General features: G+C 52.9%; 1 protein-coding gene across 1 annotated transcript; it reads right to left on the bottom strand.

Moving 5' to 3' along the window:
- Nucleotides 1–1413: 1413 nt before the first annotated feature.
- On the bottom strand, nucleotides 1414–20017 carry DCPS (decapping enzyme, scavenger). Its single transcript, XM_085209212.1, has 6 exons — nucleotides 19822–20017; nucleotides 19567–19735; nucleotides 11689–11834; nucleotides 7552–7665; nucleotides 3797–3907; nucleotides 1414–1880 (listed from the first exon to the last, which is right to left on the bottom strand). The coding sequence occupies exons 1-6, from the start codon at nucleotides 19963–19965 to the stop codon at nucleotides 1614–1616; spliced, it is 951 nt and encodes a 316-aa protein (XP_085065338.1). The 5' UTR covers nucleotides 19966–20017; the 3' UTR covers nucleotides 1414–1613.
- Nucleotides 20018–20217: the final 200 nt, after the last annotated feature.

Here is a 20217-nt window from a genome sequence, read left to right as displayed (position 1 = left end):
ACGCTCCCGAGGCAGAACGCTAGAGGAGCGTCGGGGCCGCATGGCTGCGCTCCCCAGGCCGGCTCTGAGCCTGCCGGTCCTCGGCGCCGTGCCACGATGACAGCACGATGTAGTTATGGCTGAAGCTGGCACAGCCGTGAGATGGAGCGGTTACGGTGCGATGGCAACTCTCACGGCTCCCACAGAAGCCGGGTCACTGCGGTGTGTCAGAGGAGGCGAAGAGGTGCCCTCATCCCCTGCCATCAGTGCGGGGAGCGGCCAAAGGATGCACCGGAGAGGGGATGGAGGGGACAAAAGGGACAAAGGCCGTCAGCGGCACTGCACAGCGCCTCTCCCCTGCTAGAAAACGTTTTTGGAAAGGGATTTGCTGTGTTAGCAGAACACCACAAGTGTTTGCCGGGTCGTTAGTCATAGCTAATGACTGCACCCTGCCCTGATATTTAACGTACAAAGCACAGAAGGGATAAATCGCCAGTTAGATTAATCTGTGCAGAGCAATTGAAAGAAAAAAGGCAAAAAATAAAATAAAGTCTTGCCGGGAAAGTGGAATTGCAGTGAGGTCTGCATCGCCCAGCTCCGAGCTGTCGGGCCGGGGGGAATCCTAGCAGTGAAAGGGTTTAAGTGTAGGGATGCAAAGTTGGGGGCAGCCACAGCAACACCCCCAGATCTGCTCCCCAGTTCCTAAGCCAGCTCTGATGCAAGCAGAGCTGTGCTCCACTCTGCACAGCCTGTGGGAAGCGTGCAAGAAAGAAAAACTCCCCTAACAGGTTACCCCTGCCCTCCTCAGCCACACACTGCATTTTTGCAAAAAATAAGCAAATCTGACAAGAGTTGGCTGCATTCAGATGCTCTGCCTCTCCTTGCTGCTAAAAGGTACCAGGGAACGGCCTGACCTGAATTTTTATTAATCAGATGAGAACAAAGCCGCGGGCATCTCTTGTGATGTGACTTGCATCCAGCAGGCTCGGGACCGCTCCACTACAGAGCAGCCCTGGAAACAAGGAACTGCAGTTCTTTTTTTGCCCCCAGAGCAAAGGAGTCAGCAAAAAGAAAAAGGAAAAGGAAAGCCAACGTGCTGAAAGGAGCACACAGCAGGATGGGCAGCAATATGATGCCTGCAATTACACCCCTGGTTACCGACTGACCAGAAACCAGAGCCCTCGCTGGCACTGAGAACTCATGCAGTTTTCAGAGGCTTTGTCCCTCGGTGAGGAAGCAGAGGGCCGTGTGGGCAGACCTATGATTCTATGATTCTATGACCTCGTTCTCATGCCACCATTTCCAGGGCTCTGGAGAACACCGTGGCACGGATAACTGGGTGAAGGTGGATGGGCACAGGTCCTCCTGTCGCAGTCCCTCGGAGGAGCCCAGGCTGCTGCTGTGTCTGCTTAAAAAACCAACACACCACCAGGGTTACCCAATCAAGGTTTTAATTGACTTAAGGAGCTGTTTCCATAGCAATGGGCTGACAGCCCCAATTTCGTACAAAACCCGAGTATAAAAAAAACAAAAAGCGACAAAACTCTTAAAAAAAAAAAAAAACCACCACCCAAACCCACAGATTTGTCGGGATAAAAAGATAAAAAAGCAGCTCCACGTTTGGCTCTGCCAGCTCACACTCTTCCTGCCTCCTGGAATTTCTTCAGCAGGGGTTCGTCAGCCCGCAGGGCGAAGGTCAGCGCCCGCTTCTGGTAGTACTCAGCATCCAGCAGCAGGTTGTCAATGACGTCCTCCAGCAGGTGGGCTCTCTCAGCAGAGCTGCCCGGAGCATCGTAGCCCAGGGCGGTGAAATGCACGTGCAGGTGGTAGTAGGAGGGCTGGTAGTGCAGGTAGATGCGGAGCTGGGATCCGGGCACACCAAAGCGTTTTGCTATGGCTTCCTACAGACACAGACAGGTCAGTGAGGGCTTGGGAGCGGGTGGGAAGACCCGGGGGATGGAAAAAGAGCCCCCAGATGTGGGGAGAGAGGTGGAGCCAGCGGCCAAACCCTGCGGCCTTCAGGAATGCGCCTGCAGGACTTCAACCAGAGGAGAAGGTTCAGGCATCGAAAGCATGGAGGGAAGCTGTTAAATAAACACCTGGCAAGAGGAGAGCTCTGCCCACACCACTGCCCGACAGCCAGAGGAGCGCTGAGCCCGGCAGGAAGGGAGAGGCAAAGCGAAATGACTGCTGCTTCCTCCCTCCTTAAAGTAAGGCATGGGGAAACAAAGAAGGATAGGAGCCTTCCTGCCACCCCCACTTCGCCATAAGAGGACGTGCTCCCTGCTCCCATTGTTTTCCATTCCTCCCTTATCTCCCCAGCTCACTCAGCAAGTTACAGGATCCCGTTACCAGCCAGTGTAATTAAAGCTATAAACAGCAACGCGAACTCCAACACACTCCAACCTCCAAGGGCTCGGTTTGCTGCTCAGCACACTGCAATCCCCTGACTAATCTCTTAATTAATCTCTGCTTTCCCTAGTGCAATTACTTTCCAAATTTCTAATGCAGTGAAGGGAACTATCACACATTGATCTACACGGCCCATTACCAAGTGTGCCCTGGAACAGCCACCAGCCAGAGAAAATGGTCGGGAGGTTAGAAAGGCAGCTGTTAGCACACGCAGGAGGATGAGCTCGACTCTGAGCTCACTGCAGACAAAGCTGCACCAGACACTTCCGAAAGGGGAGAGAGGTGAGGAGCTTGCTGGCTGCAGTAAGAAGTCCCAGTTCCAAGGCAGGCAGCGCTCAGATTTCATTCCCAGCCTGGCTGCCAAGAGAAAGAGGGTGTTTTCTTCTTAAAGAAGAGCAACGCTTTGCTCCAGAGGGATGGGTGGACTCCCAGACACATCCACACCTCTCCACTCCATTCCAAAAAGATGCTCCCTTCTCCTAGAACACACTGCAGTGACACGAGACAGAACAGCGTGAGGCCAAAGACAGCAGCAGAAATATATTTCTGCTCTCAAGCCGTGGAGGAGAGCTTCAGCCCCAGCATGAGTGCTCAGCACCACCATGGTGATGTGCAAATGGATGCCTGGTGGCTGCAGAAGGAAAGAAAAGCCACCAAGACCTCCAGAATTGATGCAGTGTGGCCAGGCTACGCAGGGCAGCACTGGGAGGGGTTTCCCAGCAGACAGACCCTTGTAAGGCAAGCACAGAGCACAGAGCACATCGCCTACTGGGCAGGCAGTGCTGCAGTCTCAGGAAGGGAGACGGGAAGGGGAGGCACTCACACCTCCCCCACCATCTCCCATGAGAGGGTCTAAACTGAGGAGGAGATGAAATCAGAAAATGCTTCCCATGGCCCTATGGAGACTTGCTGCTTTGCTAGGCACCAAGCCCTGCTCAGCGCCTGGAGCAGTCCAGGACACTTGCAACGTATCTGGCCTCAAGAGCATACAAGTTGAAGCACAAAGAGGATTTAAAGTGCCCTCTTTTCATCACCCTGCTCTATTTCCCCCTCTCGGCTCTTCCCAGGGCCTGGTGCTGCAGGGTGATGCATCCCCGCATCGCACAGTCACGCAACACAGCACAGCAGCGCTGCAAGAACAAGGCAACATCCTCCCCAGGCAGCTCATACCATAGGGTGCAATGCTCGGAGGAAAGTCACCTCCACCTATTAAGCAATGCCCCTGGTTGAAATAGGGTTTGTATTGCAGGGGAACGATGGGGAGGAGCTCGGGAGGGAGATACGACCATCGCTCAGCTTTGGTGTCCACACAGAGAGCGGCCCTCTGCCAAACCAGGCAGCCTCAGCAGGTGCCAGGAGCCCAGGCAGGGAGTTGCAGCAGCTCGCTGTGCCTTCCTGCACTCACCTTGCCTTCCTGCAGGACGTTCCTCAGCAGAGGGAGGTGCTCTGCTCTGAGGTCCCGGAGAGACTTCACATCGCGGCGGTGAATGAGGGCTATCAGGTAGAGGTCTTCGAGCTGTGGAGAGGCAGAAACAGAGGAGGAGGAGGACGACGCCTACAGCACAAAGCAGGTGGAGGTTCGAGCACTGTCCAGAGCTTTCTGGGCTGTGCTGTCATGTCACACACTTATCTGCTGACTTCTTTCACCAACCTCCAGCTAGGTGGAATCCTAGTTCCAAACCCCAGTAACGTCGCCTGAAACATTTCAGAAGCACTTGTCCAAGTGCACAGCAAACTAAACCTTCCCCATAGGGCAGCAGAGGTGCAGCTCTTGCCCAGGCAGCAGGGAATTGAACTGCAGTGCTGAGCTCAGCCTTTCTGCAGAGCAAGAGGACGGCTTATCTCCGCGCTCAGGAGAGGATTTGCAGTGAATTCCAGCAGCCAAAGCTGCGACTGTAGATTTTTCCGAATGAAAAGCTTCTTCTATTGCCTCTGTACAAACAGTGGTCCGTTTTCCAGTGACTCCAGCTTTATAAATAACTATTTTCAAGTGTTCATCTGTCACCTGACAGCCCCACAGTGACACACGGCCGCCCCGCAGCGCTCAGACCAACCTTTGCCATCTCCAGAAGCACTTTACTGAATTAAATGTTCAGTGAAACAAAAGGGTCGTGGATCATTATATATTAAAAAAAATAAATAAATCAGTCAAATGGTTTTGTGGCATTGCTGCCCAGGAGATAATAAACACAGAGATGAAGTCCCCTGTACAGGGATCGGACTGAACAAAGGCAGCCAGGACAAGACAGGCTCCCACACCACGATTAACAACGATGTTCTTCAGCAATATCTGCAGCTGAGAGTCACTCACACCCAAACCTACCTGTGCTCCCTGCACTGTGTGCTGGCAAGCAGCTGCTCGAGGCTATTTCCTCAACTGCCTGCGCTTCCAAAACCAAATGTCCTGCAAACATCAGCCCCCTTCTGCAGCACTTAATCCCTGTCTCCTCCAGTTTAGTTAGTGGCTTTCTAACAGTATAAACACTGTGTAGCAAAGGGTTTGGATATCTACAGCCCAGCAGATCTTTTCAGAGCTACAAGCAATCCATCTGGCTATCTGAAAACAGATGTTTGTGCCAAAAGATGCTTGAAGAACTCTGCCCTGGGACTCGAAACACAAAGCTTTATTTGCAGCCAGCCAACAAAGCCATTCTCGTGCTGTGACCCGGCTCTCACAGCAGCACAGCTCCAGAAGAAGACGGCCTCTCAGTCTGTCCTCTTCAAACCAGGGCTGGCTCACAGGGGAAAAGCAAACATCCCCTCTCCTTAGAACATCTGTATGTTGCTGTTTGAAACAAATAAGCCTGTTGCTAAAAAGGCCCTCGATGATGTCATGTACGGCACCATTTCAGGCAACGCCTCGGGGCTCCTGTGGGTTTGAGAAGAGAAAAGCTGGAGGGATCTAAAAGGGGCTGTCCAGCACCACGTCCAACCAGGACTTGCTTGCTCTGCACAGCTGAGCTGCCACGCTGCTGCTGCAGCATTTTCAGGTCCCCACTTCCCAGCACGAAGCACGGTTGCTCCTGGCCAGCCGCCCAGCAGCAGGCAGAGGCTCCGAGCAGCAGCACACAGGCAGGGAATCCTCCTCCATCCAGCAGCCCGAAGCAACAACAGGTGAATCCACATTTAGCAAACTGCTAAGCTAGCACAGCGCGATGCTGTTGGACAGAACTCCAAACCTGAGCTGCGGGGAGGTTCGCAGAGTGCTGCTGGGAGCCCCATCTCACCATTTAGTTGAGCAGCCCACGGATGCTTGGATGAGCAAAAATGTGAATGGCCGATGGCTCTGAAGTGCAGCTGCAGGGATGAGATCTGATCTGACAGATCCCATGTTTCATCTAATACATTAGGTCTTGAGACACGTTGGATTCAAACCTGTTCAGTTTCTCTCTGAATCCCATTCACTTATGGCAATGTCTCACTTAAAAGTCACTACTGAGCGCACACCCAGCTGCCCGCGAGGCAGGAAAAGCAGCTCTGACCTTCCTGACGACGGCCTCAGCAAGGAGCCATGCACATACCCTGCTCAACACCTTGCTGGAAGAGACAGGCAGCACAAGGGGGTATGGATCCTGGCAGCCAGAAGTGCAGAAAAATCAAGTCCAAGCCCTTCTCTCAGGGTAAGGAATCACGCAAATAAGCCAGGAGTCCAGATCTCTGCTTTTTAAAACTCAGAGAGCACCCAGCTACCAACAGCTCCTATCAGTGGGGAAGAAGTACCTGCACGGAACACGCTGAAGCCCCCAGCTCAGCACTCCTGCAGGGCTTGAGAGCAGCCCCTGCCCTGGGGACGTGGTTGTGCCGCTGCAGAGGCAGTGAGAGCACCCAGCGAGTGAAGAAATCATGGGGAAAAAATCAAGAAGATCCTGTTCGGATCACAAGCAAACCACAGCAGCATGGGAAACCTCCCCTACAGACACATCCTGCCATGCAGGTGCTCCCTAACTGCACTGCGTACAGCAGGTCTGCAGAGAAATCTGGCTACAACTTCATGCTCATCTGTCTTCAACACTGCAGTGAGCTGCACAGCTTGGTTCTGGAGAGAAAGAATTTACACTGAGGCTTTGCTCAGAGCGAGGAAAGGGCACATTGCTGAGAATTAACTTCCCAGGATCACTGTATTGCTGCCACCACCTTGCAGGGTGCCAGACAGCGGAAATTAAAGCTCAGTTACCCCACAGCAACAAGGCACGGGGTTTTTAGAACAGCTGACGTGCGGGGAATTCATGCTTTACAATTCATGGTTTACATGGACTGCCCTGCAGGAACTTACCTGTCCTCACCTACCATAACCCCAGGCAATTCAGCACCAGACAGAAATCGGCTCTCCTGCCTCCCTCCTGCCCCCAGCCCACGCTCAGCACAGAAATACAGAATCGTGCTGTGCTAAGAGCTTACCAGAAGGATTATTTTTAGTTCTGATTTCTACGTTTTCATCAAACTTTCCCTCGGTGCCACCCACAGAGAGGTTCTGAGGATCAGAAACACGAAGGGGACTTTTTGACTCCACCGAGGCTGGGAGCCTTGCTTCTTTGAGCTTGGGGCATTTCATCTCTGCAGGCACGCCGCAGGCCTTGATGTCTCCAGGCCATAGAAGTGCCACATGAATCGAGCCAGAGTCAAAAGAAATAATGAGCCACTCAATTTAGGATTACAGCCCGGGCTAAAACCTCTGAATCTCAACAAGTGGCCACTCCAGCGAGGGGTTAAGCAGCTGCTCATAAGCTAACAACCATCTGTTTAATGTTGTGTGAGGAGAGTTAATTGGAAGGACGACACATCTGCCTGATTTATGCCTAATATTTAGGCTGACAGAAACCCAAACAAAGGAATCCATCAGGAACAAACAGGCAGCTGGAGTTCAGTTCCAACACATCAAGACAGCGCTCGGGCTAACACAGGAAAGAGAAAGTGAAGCTAATAAATAAATCACTGAGCAGCAGTGAGGACAGCCTGCATTTTGCCGTGTCCACCATTAGCACATCCTAAAAGGCCCTGAACCACTGGTAACATCACTGCTTAATTACAGTGTGAACAGGAAGGATGCATTCCCCTACTAAAAGTTTCATTAACGTGCTATTAGTGACACAAAGTGGACATTTCCTCTGTAATGCCTCTCAACAAGCAGCATCCCTTCAAAAACAAGAGTAGCAAACAAACCTGGTTTTGATTCCACTTAAAATCTGGAACTAGAACAAAGCCATTGCAAGGGTCTGGGTTTTCATGGATGATTCGATCAGCCTCAGCTTTCTTCTCCAGGATATTATACACCCACTGAAAGAGAAACATGTGATTTAGAAACCAGCAGAGCAAAAAGCTCAGGCACACCTAGCCCAGGCTCACGGATTAGTCTGTATTCATTGCAAGCAGAACGTGGGGAAAAAAAAAAAAAAGAGACGACCAAATAATTTCATGGCCAACAACATTTGTAGTTAATTATCCATAAAACACTCCAACAAACTCCAGGCTATTACAGGCACTTCAGTTAAAAGATACCCTCTGACCCCGCTGCGTGGCACGGCCCCTCTGCCTAGCTAAATTATTCAGGGATTTTTGTTTTCCTCTCGAGCATTAAGAATCGGCCACAGCTGGAGACGAGGTATTGGAGAGAGACGGTTTAGAAACCATTGTTGTATTTGCTTGTAAGAGGATTTGGAGATAATTCTGCCCAACGGGGTCTTGCAATTCTCCATCACAGAGCTCACGATGCTCCCAGCCAGCAGCCAGACCCCCGGGCCGGCAGAGGCTGAGCTCAGCTCCCGCAGGGCCTGGTGGTGCCTCCAAACACCTTTCACGCCCCACACTGTCCTGAAACCTTTACAACGAGCTCTGGAAAGGAAACCCGGCTGATTTTTCCATTCAGAAGGGAAGCAGCAGATTGCTGCAAGGCTGAGGTTGGACAGGGCTCCTGCTGCTGGCAGCCAGCACTCCGCGGGCGAGGACCAGAGGCCTGTGTTTTCTTGGGCAAATCATGTTTCCTGACCGGTTAGAAAAAAGCTCACCGCTCTTCTTCCTCTATGTTTAAAGCTTCGGCTTCCAGAGAGCCAGTAATCCTTGCTCTGGTTATCCCCTGCATTCCTAGTTGGCTGCTGGGAGGGAGAACAGGAGGACGTGGGACCTCAGACTCTGCAGAGGAATACCTCCTGAGGAGCAAAGCACCACCCAGAGACAAGTCTCCACTCTCAAACAGGACAACTGACAAGATGAGACGTGACACAGAAAGCACCCTCACGCCTAGAAGGTTGCTTGTCCTGGTTACAAGCTGCCCACCTGCCCTCTTGCCAAACACAGAGGTCCTCTTTCACAGAGGGAGCTGCGACTTGGCTTCTAAATGCTACCAGTTCAGACTTCCAGCATTAATCAGGACTCCAGAGAAAAAAAGCAAGGCAGCAGAAATTGGCTGGGCTTTGAAAGCTGCAATCATTCTGAAACACCAGCAGCCCTTCCACTGAAGAAAGCCTCACCTGAGACAACCAGGCTGTAGAAGTGCCACAGTTGTTTCAGCTTTACAGATACAGCAAACAACTACACTACACACAGTGCGAATCTCCACCCGCTCACCTTCCCACCACACTTAGGTACAAAACACTGCTGTTGTCCCAGGGGCTGTGGAAGCACCAAGCCACTGCTGGCCTTGCAGACACACTGAGCAAGCTGGCTCAGTGGCTGCCGTGTGCAACAGATGCTCGAGATGAAAGACAGCCATGCTGGGAACTCTGTCAGGAGTTTAATTAATCTAATCAAAACTTAGGATCGTTGTGAACTGACCTGAATATATCTCCTTAGGGACAAACAAACCTCTCCAGCTTTCATCCTTTTCTTTCTTAAGTTCCCACTCTCTCCTCCCTAGCGATAACATCCCAGGGGGCTTCTCAGAGATTATGGAACACACGGCACAAGATTGCTGTGCTCTGTGACCCTATGAGAAAAGCAGGGCAGGAAGCTCAGAAGGAAATGAAAGTTTGCCACTCACTTTTTCACGCCGCCTCTTTTGAGCAGTGCCAACCTGCGGGTACCCTAATAAGCTCACATATAGGATGAGCAGAGCCATAAACCGTTGCTGCCTCATGTGATCAGTACTCATCAGCTGGCTGCTCTTGCTCTTTCCAGCACAAGCCTGGGGAAGACAACACGTCCACAAGCTGGCACTACAATAAAACTATTATGCTGGAAGTAGCCACACTTTGCATCCTCCAGGCAGAAAACAGAGCCTCCTCTGTAGTCCTCCAATACTTCTGCCTTTCACATTTCCTCTTTCTTTTGACAAAACCAATTAAAGACAAGAAACTGCATTATCAAATCTCAGAGGACTGATGCTCAGACCAAGATCGCCAAGCGCAGATAAGGCAGCTGCTCCCAATGGTTGGCAGGAACATGTTTCCATCTATCTACTTCACGCAGAAATCAGCTCACACGCATTCGGTGGAAGAGAGAGAGAGACCTTGTACTACTTCTGAAGGCAGCTGCTGTGTCACAGAACTTAGCCTGCAGAGCAAAGACACGGAGAAAACATCTGTGCAGGCTGCTATCAGGTGCAAATACACTCTTCGTTCCTCCAGCTAATAAATGCTTCCTATAAATTAGGGGTGTTGCAGTCCAACTGCTGGCAAGAAAACTGAATGATGGAGGGAACAAATGTGGGTGAGCAAGGAGTAATGGAGCACACACTGCAGCTTGCAAGGTGCCTCCTGGAACTAGATGCAGAAAGCAAGATTCATGTCAGCTGCAAGTGATTAGAGCACAACAGCAAACTGCAGCCAGTCTGCTGCAGTTTAAATCAGTAAAAGATGCGAGGAGGGGACACATGAGGTCTGTGATTGTCTTCTGTTTGTTTGAGATAAAGGAGTTTATTTTTAATGAATAGCCTCGACAGACCCTCACCTGCAGTCAGCTGGAAAGGGCATACATTTCCCTCATCAGCAAGGTGCAGAAGCAGCATTACCAGGGAGAGGATGCAAGAGTTACTGCCTGGCTTTATGAGCCACTTGGTTTGCTTGCTGGTTTCCTTTTCACGGCAGTGGCTGCACAGATTAGATACATAAGCAATGAGTTGCTTTTAATGCACCAAGAGAGTAGTAATCAATTACTCGAGTAAGCTTGGCATTGTTAGGATTCATTTTATTCCCTCGTCTGCACAGGTTGGCATGAATTGCCCCTACAGACTTCTGCTCCTTCAGCCTATAAAGATGCGGTAGAGAGGAGCAGTCAAAACAGAGAAAACAAGAAAGGAGTGCACTGCCACTGCCTATGGTGAGAGGCAGCCCAAAAATTCAGCTCCTACACGTGGATATGAACTGGAAGACTGGAAGGCAGAGTAGTTGTATGCAAAGCACTAGGAGTGAGTTGTGAAGCAGGAATCCAAGCACAGTCTGGGTCTTCCCATTTCAAAGCACCCAAGAGACTCCCACAAGGCCCAGCAAAGTGCACCAATTCCACCTTCAGAGAGAAGAAACGTCCCAGCACAGAAAGTCTCCAGGAGCCTTGAGAAGGGCACACTGGATAAATCTCCAAAGGAAATGCTTTTCTATAATGATGTAGTGGTGCTACCGCAGAACAGAAGGAGAGCTCTACTGGGAGAGCTTGGGGAAAGAGCCCTGTTTAGCACTGCTGTGCTTACCAAAAGGTCAGACAGCCTCGAGAAAGTGCAGCAGTTAAGTGGGTGTTCTCAGGGAAACAGTCAGCATCACAGACCCCAGACTTCACAGATATCTGCTGCTGGTCACGTCTGAGAAACAGGCGTGTTAGAAGAGAGGGTGAAAGACCACAGAGCTGACAACACACGGATGGAGCAGCCAACAGGGAGACGGGGGCAGAGCACTGCTGATTCATCTGTCTGCAGCCCAGGCTTCGAGGAGACATCTGACAGCCCAGCATGTTAAAGAGGGAGGCCAAAGACAGGCAGAGCTCTGCTTCCATCCCCAGAGCTCCTGCAAACGCCAAGCTTTGCAGAGACTGTTGACTTCAAGGCACACTGTCAGTTCTCGTTTGGCCAAAGGAATGGGAGACCAGCATGCCATGAAGGCAGCGCATGAGGCCCAGAACAGCTCCTGGAGTGCAGCCTCTGGCAGCCGTGCAATACCAAAATGAAGACTACTATGAAAAAAGATTCAAGTTGAGAACCCTGCTCTCAATTCTCATCATCCAAATCCACTCCGGTACCACTGCAGACAGAACTCGCCATGTTTGTCAAAGCGAGGGTCACCACATCCGTGCCTGAAGCACCTCTTCCTTCAGGCTCTCCACCCCTGCAGAGGGACGTGGAGCCCCAGACACTCTGAGAAGCAGCAGTGCCTATACCTGGATGCTGAAGCTCTGGGACTGGATGAAGGGCAGTGTTATGTTCTTGTAGTCCTCCCAGGTTTCACGGACGAGGTGCACTTCCTGACGAAGATACTTCTGAAGGTGTTTCTCTGTGGCAGGGTACACCACTGTGGCTTTTATCTCTAGGAAAAAAAAACACACAAAAAAACACATTTACTGAATTATAATCACAGATGAAACCCGAGTTACTTCCTATAGTTCCTCATAAACCTGTTTTTGCCCTCTAATAAATGCCAAGCTAACACATTTCAAAAATATACCATTAAAATAGCAGGGGAGAGCTGACACAGATGGCAAACAAGCACTTGAACTGGCAGGGCTCCTTCTGTCATCAAGGAAAGGAGCTCAGTGCATCTGCACAGAGGAACACAACAAGCTGACAGCACAGCCAGGGCCAGAATTTCCAGTTCAGGTGGAAGGGAATACTGTGTGAAACTTTTCCCACACTCACTCCTCAGATACATCATCAACATCGGTGCACATGTGGGGCTCCCAGGGAAGAGTTTATGTGCAGTCAAGTAGGACAGAAGCAGCACATGGCAGCTCTACCCAGGGCAGAGAAGCTCGTTCCTCATTCTTTCCACCTGAGGGCAATCAGATGTTATCAAGAAACTTTCTCCATCCACTAAAGCGGACATCCCATGAGCTGCACGCAGCAGGGCTGACAAGGAGCCACTGTCCCTGCAGAAAGCCACCAGCAGGGACAGGGCACGTGAAGCTGCGGGGGGATGGAGCTGAACCTGCTTACGCTCAGAGTGCTGCCTGAGCTGCCTGGGATCAGTGACAGCTGGAGGGACCCGTCCTCAGCCCACAATCCCAGAAGTTTTGTTCCATTTGCATGCAGCTTCGTGCAGCTGCCCAAACTCCAGCAGCAAGGAAGGCAGCCACAGCCGCTCCCTGACTGCAAACAGCCCGTCTGAAGCAGCTCAGCTCCCCTTCCAGCTCCAAGATGATGCAGCCTACTTTTGAGCAGTTAAGGAGCCAAACTCCACTTGACACAGCTTGGAGAGTCCTTCTGAGCACACCCGTGTTGTGTCTGAGGGCACACCCTGGCTACCTGCCCCCAGAGAACAGGATTAGGACAGGAGCAGAGCAAAAAGCTTCTAAATGAGGACAGGCACCTCAGCAACCCCTCGTGAGCTCAAGCAGCCAAGCTGCTGCCATGGCATCGGACAGCTGGTGCCCACAAAAGAGACAGCAGATGGGTACAGGAAGAAAAGCAGAAGAAATGGGCACTCCTGCCACGATGAGCAATTCCATTCTGACCCCATCCACCAGCCCCCACCCTGCTCTATCACACCCCATTCGGGCTGTAAGCCCAAAAGCTCCCTGCATTTACAATGCAGCTCCTCTGAAAGCCTCTTCCAGCACAGGGCCTGAGGCAGCTCTGTGCAGCCCCATGATATCCAGGCCATCCTCCTGCCCTGCAGGAAAGGCTCCCTGCTGGCCCACCAGCACCAGGCGCAGCACACAGGAACAAAACCTCCTTGTGCACGTGGCCTTTAACTCACAGATTCTCTTCCCAAAAGAGGAGGTAGGGGCACGCGGACGATCCATGGGCGGGCAGCGCTCCTCCCCAAGCTCCCAGCCACGAGGATGCTCAGCCCTGAGGACAGGAGGCCAAGGACAGAGGGACACATCTGGAAGGCGCTGCGGCTGCTGGGGACGAGCGCAGGGCTGATTCAGTGCTCCCCTTCAGCAGCTGGCAAGCAGAGAGCATTCAGCTGGTTGCTTTCACTAAAAGAAAACAACCCCTGTTTACTCTGAGATTAGAACTTGGAGGTGCATTTTCCACGACATTAAACAGGATTCCAGCATGCACCTCACCGACCTGGCAGCTCCGGCCTTGGCAGCAGTAAATCTCACTCACAGCAGTTAAGCACTTGGGAAATATCCTTCCTTGCCCGAGGGTGGACGTGCGACAGCGGCAGGAGCCAGCTGCCCTGCTGATGGAACACTGAACAACTGAGTGCAGAACACCACGTCCTGACCCCAAACGAAGCCATCAGACCCACGCACGGGGCAGAAGTCCTGCAGCTTTCCCAGCTTGTGCCCAAGCTCTGCAATGGCTTTTGCTGCTGCCACAAAAAGCAGCAGCACCGAGCGGCTGTGCCTCACACTTTATAGATGAATGTATGCTAGCCAGACGTGGAATATAAATATCTATTTGTTCCTAAAGCCAGGACCTAGGGTGGGTGTCTTTTTTGTTGTTTTTTTGGTTTCTGTTCTTTTTAAGGTCAGCACTGCACAAGCTGGGAGACTCTGTCTTTTCATTCCATGCCAAACCCAGCTTAATGAAATCCACAGGAAAATGCTGGTAACATGAAATATGAAAATGCAAACCACAAGGGCAGTCTGGTCCGATTCCCACTGTACACATGTTCAAACAAGGTTGTTTTCCAGGGCTCGATTAGCACTTTGAGGGGTGATGTAATACCCAAAGACGAGGCTGCAGCTCCTCCACTCCCTGCTTAAAAATGACCAAAAAAAGCACTGGAGAAAAGCAAGAGACAAAAGCCCGAGGGCTCACATTCAGGGTGCAATGGTGAGCAGCCCCACTGCAGACACCAGTACAACTGCACACACTCACTGCTAAATCTTTCCATTTGCTGGCAACCAACCGCACTCATGTCTCACTCTGAAAGCTGTCCTGCTCCCAGCAGGCTGCACATGTGCTAAAATACCACGTCTGGTGCATGGCGGGTGCAATCCGTGCCGGCCTGGAAATGGGGCAAAGCATCACTGTGCACATCGGGTGGTTTTCAGGTTGGTAAATGGTGGCACTTATCACTGCCTGCATCTGGGTCGTGTTGGCCAGCCTGTTCCGGGATGGCAGCCGAAAGGGCTGTGGTTTAACTGCAGGAGTCAGCACTCTTAGCTGGAGGCAGCTAAAAAAATACAAAGAACAGAGGTCTAAATGGAAGGATCCTGGATAGACGTGTGCCAGAGGTACTTGGATTCCTGAGCATCACTCTACAAAGGGAGCAGTGGCGTCTGAGAGAAAACTCCATGATTTCAGTTCCACGTCCACAAGGAAATGAAGCTCAGACTGCCTAGAACCAAACAGTTCCTCTCCTCCTTTGTTGAGAGTGCAAAAAAACCCCACTCACTTCTTCACCCCACTCAAGAATTTGGAGGCAGTACCACAAGGGCCATCACCATGTGTTTGTTGTATGTTGTAAATCAACGTAAGCGTGCTGAGGAGCTGAGAGAAGCAGGCAGGCAGGAACAGCCCCGGGGTGGGGACACTTTTCCTCCCTTTGCCAATAGGAAGCCCAGGTGCTTTGGTTTACGACTGAGCATACAAAGCCAAAGGGAGAATTGATTGCACCCTTCTATGTTCTTCCTCTGCAAGGTCTTGCGTGTTGCATACAACTTTCTGCACCATCCTCAGCTTCCCCTTTTGATGCCAAGTTATCCAAGCACAGTGACACACAGCCTCCCCTTCCCGTTTATCCTTGTTCATGATCACGACCGTCCAGCATCCCCAGATGAACCCTGTAACCAGCCCTGGCAGTACCGCCACGCTCCATCACGGGCTTCAGGGGCTTTCACTGCAGAATGAGACAAAAGCGCACAAAAGGGAGAAAGCTTTCAAGAGCTCTCACACTCTCCAAGGCCAGCACATGCCAGGGCAAGCCAAGTGTGCTGCTGGGGACTCTGCCAAGCTGTCTGGCCGCTGCCTCTCATCCTGAGATGGAGAGGACGTGGTGGGCGCTGGCTGCAGCAGGCAGTGTGGGAAAGAGAATCTGTGAGTCACCAGCTCCTGAGAGCCGGAGCACAGCACAGGAACGGCTCCCACTGCCCACCGGATCACCCTCCCCTCGCTGCCGGCTCTCCTGCACCCACCCCCACCTGGCTCCAGCCCCACTGCTCCCGCTGCTCCGGCTCCAGCCTTCCGTTTAATCACGGAGTCTCATTACGAACTTAAGCAGCCGGTTTGCTGTGCCAGGCGGGCGGAGCGTGGCAGCACAGCCATGGGAAGCACTGCAGACTCCGGTGCAGCTCATGCAAGTCTCTCCAGCTCCTGCTGCCTGAAACCAGATCCTCGCTGGGCTCAGGAATGCAGGAATATGTATCACTTCCTGCGTTACTGAATAGTTTCCCCGCTGCCTTCCATACTCTTCCATTTCTCCCCCAGTTTCTCAACCCTGCGTCGGAGTGTCTGTCAGTAAGGCTCATTTTTAGACTCTGAGCTGTGAGCTTCACACTGCAGCACGAGGACGTGCTTGCAAACGGAGCTGTGACATGTAGCTGCCAGTCATGCACAGCAGACAAAGCTTCCTTCCAGAGCAGACTGATGAGAGCCCTTGAATTACGTGAGCACGGCTTAGGTGCCATGAAACACAACATCTCTCAGCAGCCAGGCTGCGCTGTGCTGGAAAACACAAGCTGCCTGCTAAACAGATGTCAGCTGAGCAAATGCATCACCAGGAGCTGGATGCTAGGAGGGAAGGCATTGCTTAAACCATCGAGCTTTTGCAATCAGTCCTCTGGCACCCGGAAAATCTTTTCCCTGCTATGAAAGCAGCTCCTGCTCCCTGGGCTGGTGGCAGGGCTGTGATTTCCCCTGCCAGCACATCAGACCTTCAGAGGTAAGCTGCCAGTTAAACCCAAGCAGGAGCGAGGGGCAGGGAAGGCAGCGCACTGGTATTTAGGAATGGCAGGACCTGAATGTGAGATGGCTTTCCTCGTTCCCCTATCAGTCAATGCTGTGCTGTTTTGCAAACGTGGGGCAGTGTTTACAGCTGTGCTCCACAGAGCTGTGCCCAACACACCAACCCAGCATTCAGTGGCTGGCCCACAGCAGAGCTGCAAAGGCTCTCCTTTTCCAATATTAGACCAGTTATGGTCAGAGGACGTATCAACCAACTCACTAGCAAGTCATCTCCTTATTCAGGTGAGTCTGAATGGCAAATTATCTTTTCCTCAATCAGGTGGGCTTGGATTACCCCTCAGATGTGCTCCCTTTAGGCTGGTTTTCAAATGCATTTCCCACTTTACCCATTGCACACCTGTTCCAGCAGCCACAACAAGCAGAACAAGCCGAGGTCCTCCAGCCAGGACCCACTCTGATACAATGCCTGCCCCACAAAGCCTGTCCTCAAGCTGCAGAGTGCAGTTCTGACTCCCAGGGTGGAGGGATGTCCTGCTGCAGGTACCTGCATCTCTCAGCCTGCCTCTTCTGTGCCTTGCCACAAAACAAGGCTCGCCCAGCCCCGCAGGCTCTTTTACCACCAGCACAAAACAAGCTTTCATTGCACAGAGCCTGCATTAGCTTTACTCCCTGGGCGAAACAGCATCTGAGTAGCTTAAACGAGGAGGTGGGAAAAGAGGAAAGAAAATATCCGCTTTCAGCTCTCACGAAAGCCCAGCTGTCTGCAGGGCCTCCAGGGCCACGGACCACAAAGGCGACATTGAGAAACGCGCCGCACAAAGCACAGACCTGCAGGCTGCTAATGAGAGCCGCAGCCAGCTCCTCCCAGAGCTGCTCCGTGCCGTCAGCAGACCCAGCTGCAGCCACGGCGCAGATGTTTGCAGGTCACCTGCAGCTGTGAGCGCCTCGCCCCAGGCAGTTTGCTGGCAGGGAGTTCAGCTTTACCCTTGGAAAGGAAGAAATTGAGAGTGGGGGCTTGGCTGCTGCAAAATCCCTGCAGTGAATTCCTCTTCAGTGTGACAGTGATCCAGGGGATCAGCTTAATGCCAACGTCAGACCTTTACTGCAAAATTAACCAGGCTGTAGTGCAAACCTGTAAGTGCCAAGAGAGAAAACCTTAACGCCACAACCAAGAGACCAAACTGGACCCGATGCCAGGTCTTGCTGGGTCTCCACACGCTCACTTGATGTCCAGGGTTTTCCCAATGTACACAGCCCCACAGGGAACTTCTCATTCATCATTTTAACATTTATTAGCTTCATTCCTTGCGTCAACTCCCTTCTTGGGCCATGACTCACCTTACAAGGGCAATTTCTTTTCCCTCCCAAACATGCTTCATCTGATGCTAAATGCTCCAGGGTGCCAGCGCTGCTGATGGACAGCATCTCATGCGAGGTATCTGCAAATGCAGCTCTTCATACAAGAAATGTGACATCTTTAATAGCAACAGACAGCCCTCAAGCTGCCAGGAGGACCAGGAGAAGTCTCCCAGTCACACTCAGCATTTACCCTGCCTGCACTTTTTTCTCGTGAAATTTTAACAATGTGCTGGCATCAGAGAGACCAACTGTCCCCAACTCAACCCTCTTCTGTGTGGAGTGACACAGGGACACAGCTTTGCGAGACAGCAGAGTGGGAGGCAAAGATGCCCCTGTTGTCTTTCTGCTGCAGACACATTGCTTACAAACCACAGCTCCCATGGACACCTCTGAACGGCAATTTCAAAGGTAATTCAATAAGCAAACTTCCACCAAAGGAAGCCAGCAGAACCACGAGAAGAGCGCACGGCCTTTATGCCAAGAGCACACAGCAGCCACAAGCCAGCTCCCAGGGCTCGGCTCCCAGCCCTGCAATGCCACCTCGTGGGAGACACTGCGACTCACCGCCAGCACTGACAGCAGGTGCTGCTGAAATCCTAAGGCTGAATCTCCTCATTTCAGTCTGCTGCAGAAGAACACGTTTTGCACAAGCTTCTACAGCCACACGGTACTACCTGCTATGCAGTGGAAGCTGAAGACAGATGCGTTGTCCTGAAAATTCCATTTGGGGCCACAACAACTTCTTCCTTCAGGCTATCACTTTGATTGATTTTGACTACATTAAACCTGTCTGGTTATCATCACATTTATGGAAGCGCTGACACACAATCACTACACTTCCAGAATTTAAACCAACATCAGCATTAAATCAAAGCATCAGCGTGGCTGAGCGAGCACTCCCACCCTCCATCAGCAGCTGAAGGGTGCCGAAGCCAAGGAAAGCAATTTGATAGCAATGAAAATCCAATTCACAAGGCAGCACCACTCTGTGACACAACCTGCTGATCTGACCTCACCACATTCAGCTGTTAATCAGGAAGTTGTAACACAGAGATGTGTGAAGTCGGTGGGGAGCAGCAGGAAGGGCAGACACGAGGTGCCCACTTGCAGCACACGCTGCAGATTAGCACTTTAATCCCACTGCCAGCATTTAGCTATCTGCCTCGTAAGGCAACGAGGAAAAAAAAGAACAAAAAATGACACCCGGAAAGGAACAGTCTCTGAAGTGTGAAGACATGGATTTGAAGGGTGAACTCTTCAGAGGGTAAGGAATTGGTGGGCTTGTCATAACCAGGGGGCTGTGGTCAGAGGCTCTGCGTCCAGGCAGGGGCAGTGCTGAGTTCTGTGCCCCAGGGGTCTCTCCTGGGACCACTACTCTTCAACATCTTTATCAATGACACAGATGGGATCGAGAGCACCTCAGCAAGTCTGCAGAGGACACCAAGCTGAGCGGCGCAGCTGACACAACAGAAGGGAAGCTATCCAGAGGGACGGGACGGGCTCAAAAAGCGGGTCTGCAGGGAGCTGCACTTGGGCTGGGGCAACGCCAGAGAAAAACTGACCGAGAGCAGCTCTGCCAAGAGGGACCTGGGGAAGCTGGGGGGCAGACGGCTGGGCGCAGCGGCAGGGCAGCAGGGCAGGAGGCGGCAGGGCAGTCCTGCAGCCCAGAAGGCCACCCGTGTCCTGGCTGCACCAAGAGCCCGCAGCGCGGTACGGCCGGCCGTCCCCCACGCGGAGCGCTGCCTGCAGCCCGGAGCTCCACGCCGAGCCGTCGGAGCGCCTCTCCCGCCAGAACCTCCCGCCAGAACCGGGCTCTTTCAGCTCGCAGAGGCGGAGCTCGGCGCAGCGCTCTGCCTGCCGCAGCCCGGCGCACTCACCGCTCAGCTCGGGGGGCGGGTAGAGGCGGTACGTGCTGTAAATGTCGTTGCGCGTCTGCAGCTCCAGCTTGCCGTGCCTCCTCAGCAGCTCCTCGATCTCCTCCTCCCGGAACGGCGTTTTCTCCAGGATCAGCACGGCGTCCGTCTCCTCCCCCGCCGGCCCGGACACCTGCGGCGGCGCAGCCGTGAGCGCGGAGGGAGCCCGCATCCCGCGCCGGCCGCGGGCAGCCGCGGGGACGGGGCTCTCCCCGGTACCTGGCCGTGCACGAAGGCCGCCTTCTCGCGCGCCGAGTCCCGCAGCAGCCGCCGCATCCGCACGGAGCCCAACGGGAACGGGGAGCCGCCCGGGGCCGCCTCGCCCTCCTCCCGCCGCCGCTTCTGGGCCGGGCCGTCCGCCATGGCCGCGCGGGAACGGCGTGGAGACGGCGCGGGGACGGCGCCCCCTCGCGGCCGGAGGGCTCCGCTCCCGCAGCGCCCGCGGAGCCCGCCAGGCCCAGCCTGCAGCCCCGCAGCCTTGGGAGCTCCGAGGCCTCCGCGGCCCCACGTCCGTCCGGTGCCCGACACCCGCAACCAACGGTTTTCTCAGAGCCACCGGCAGGCTCTGTGGGGTTTGAGGAAGGCAGCAGGGTCTCCCCACACAACCCGGGCTTT

The sequence above is a fragment of the Meleagris gallopavo genome, chromosome 26 (assembly GCF_905368555.1).
Source record: "Meleagris gallopavo chromosome 26, MGAL_WU_HG_1.1, whole genome shotgun sequence".
NCBI lineage: Eukaryota > Metazoa > Chordata > Aves > Galliformes > Phasianidae > Meleagris > Meleagris gallopavo.
The sequence above is the reverse complement of the archived record's forward strand: the minus strand, read 5'-3'. Positions and strand labels throughout refer to the sequence as shown.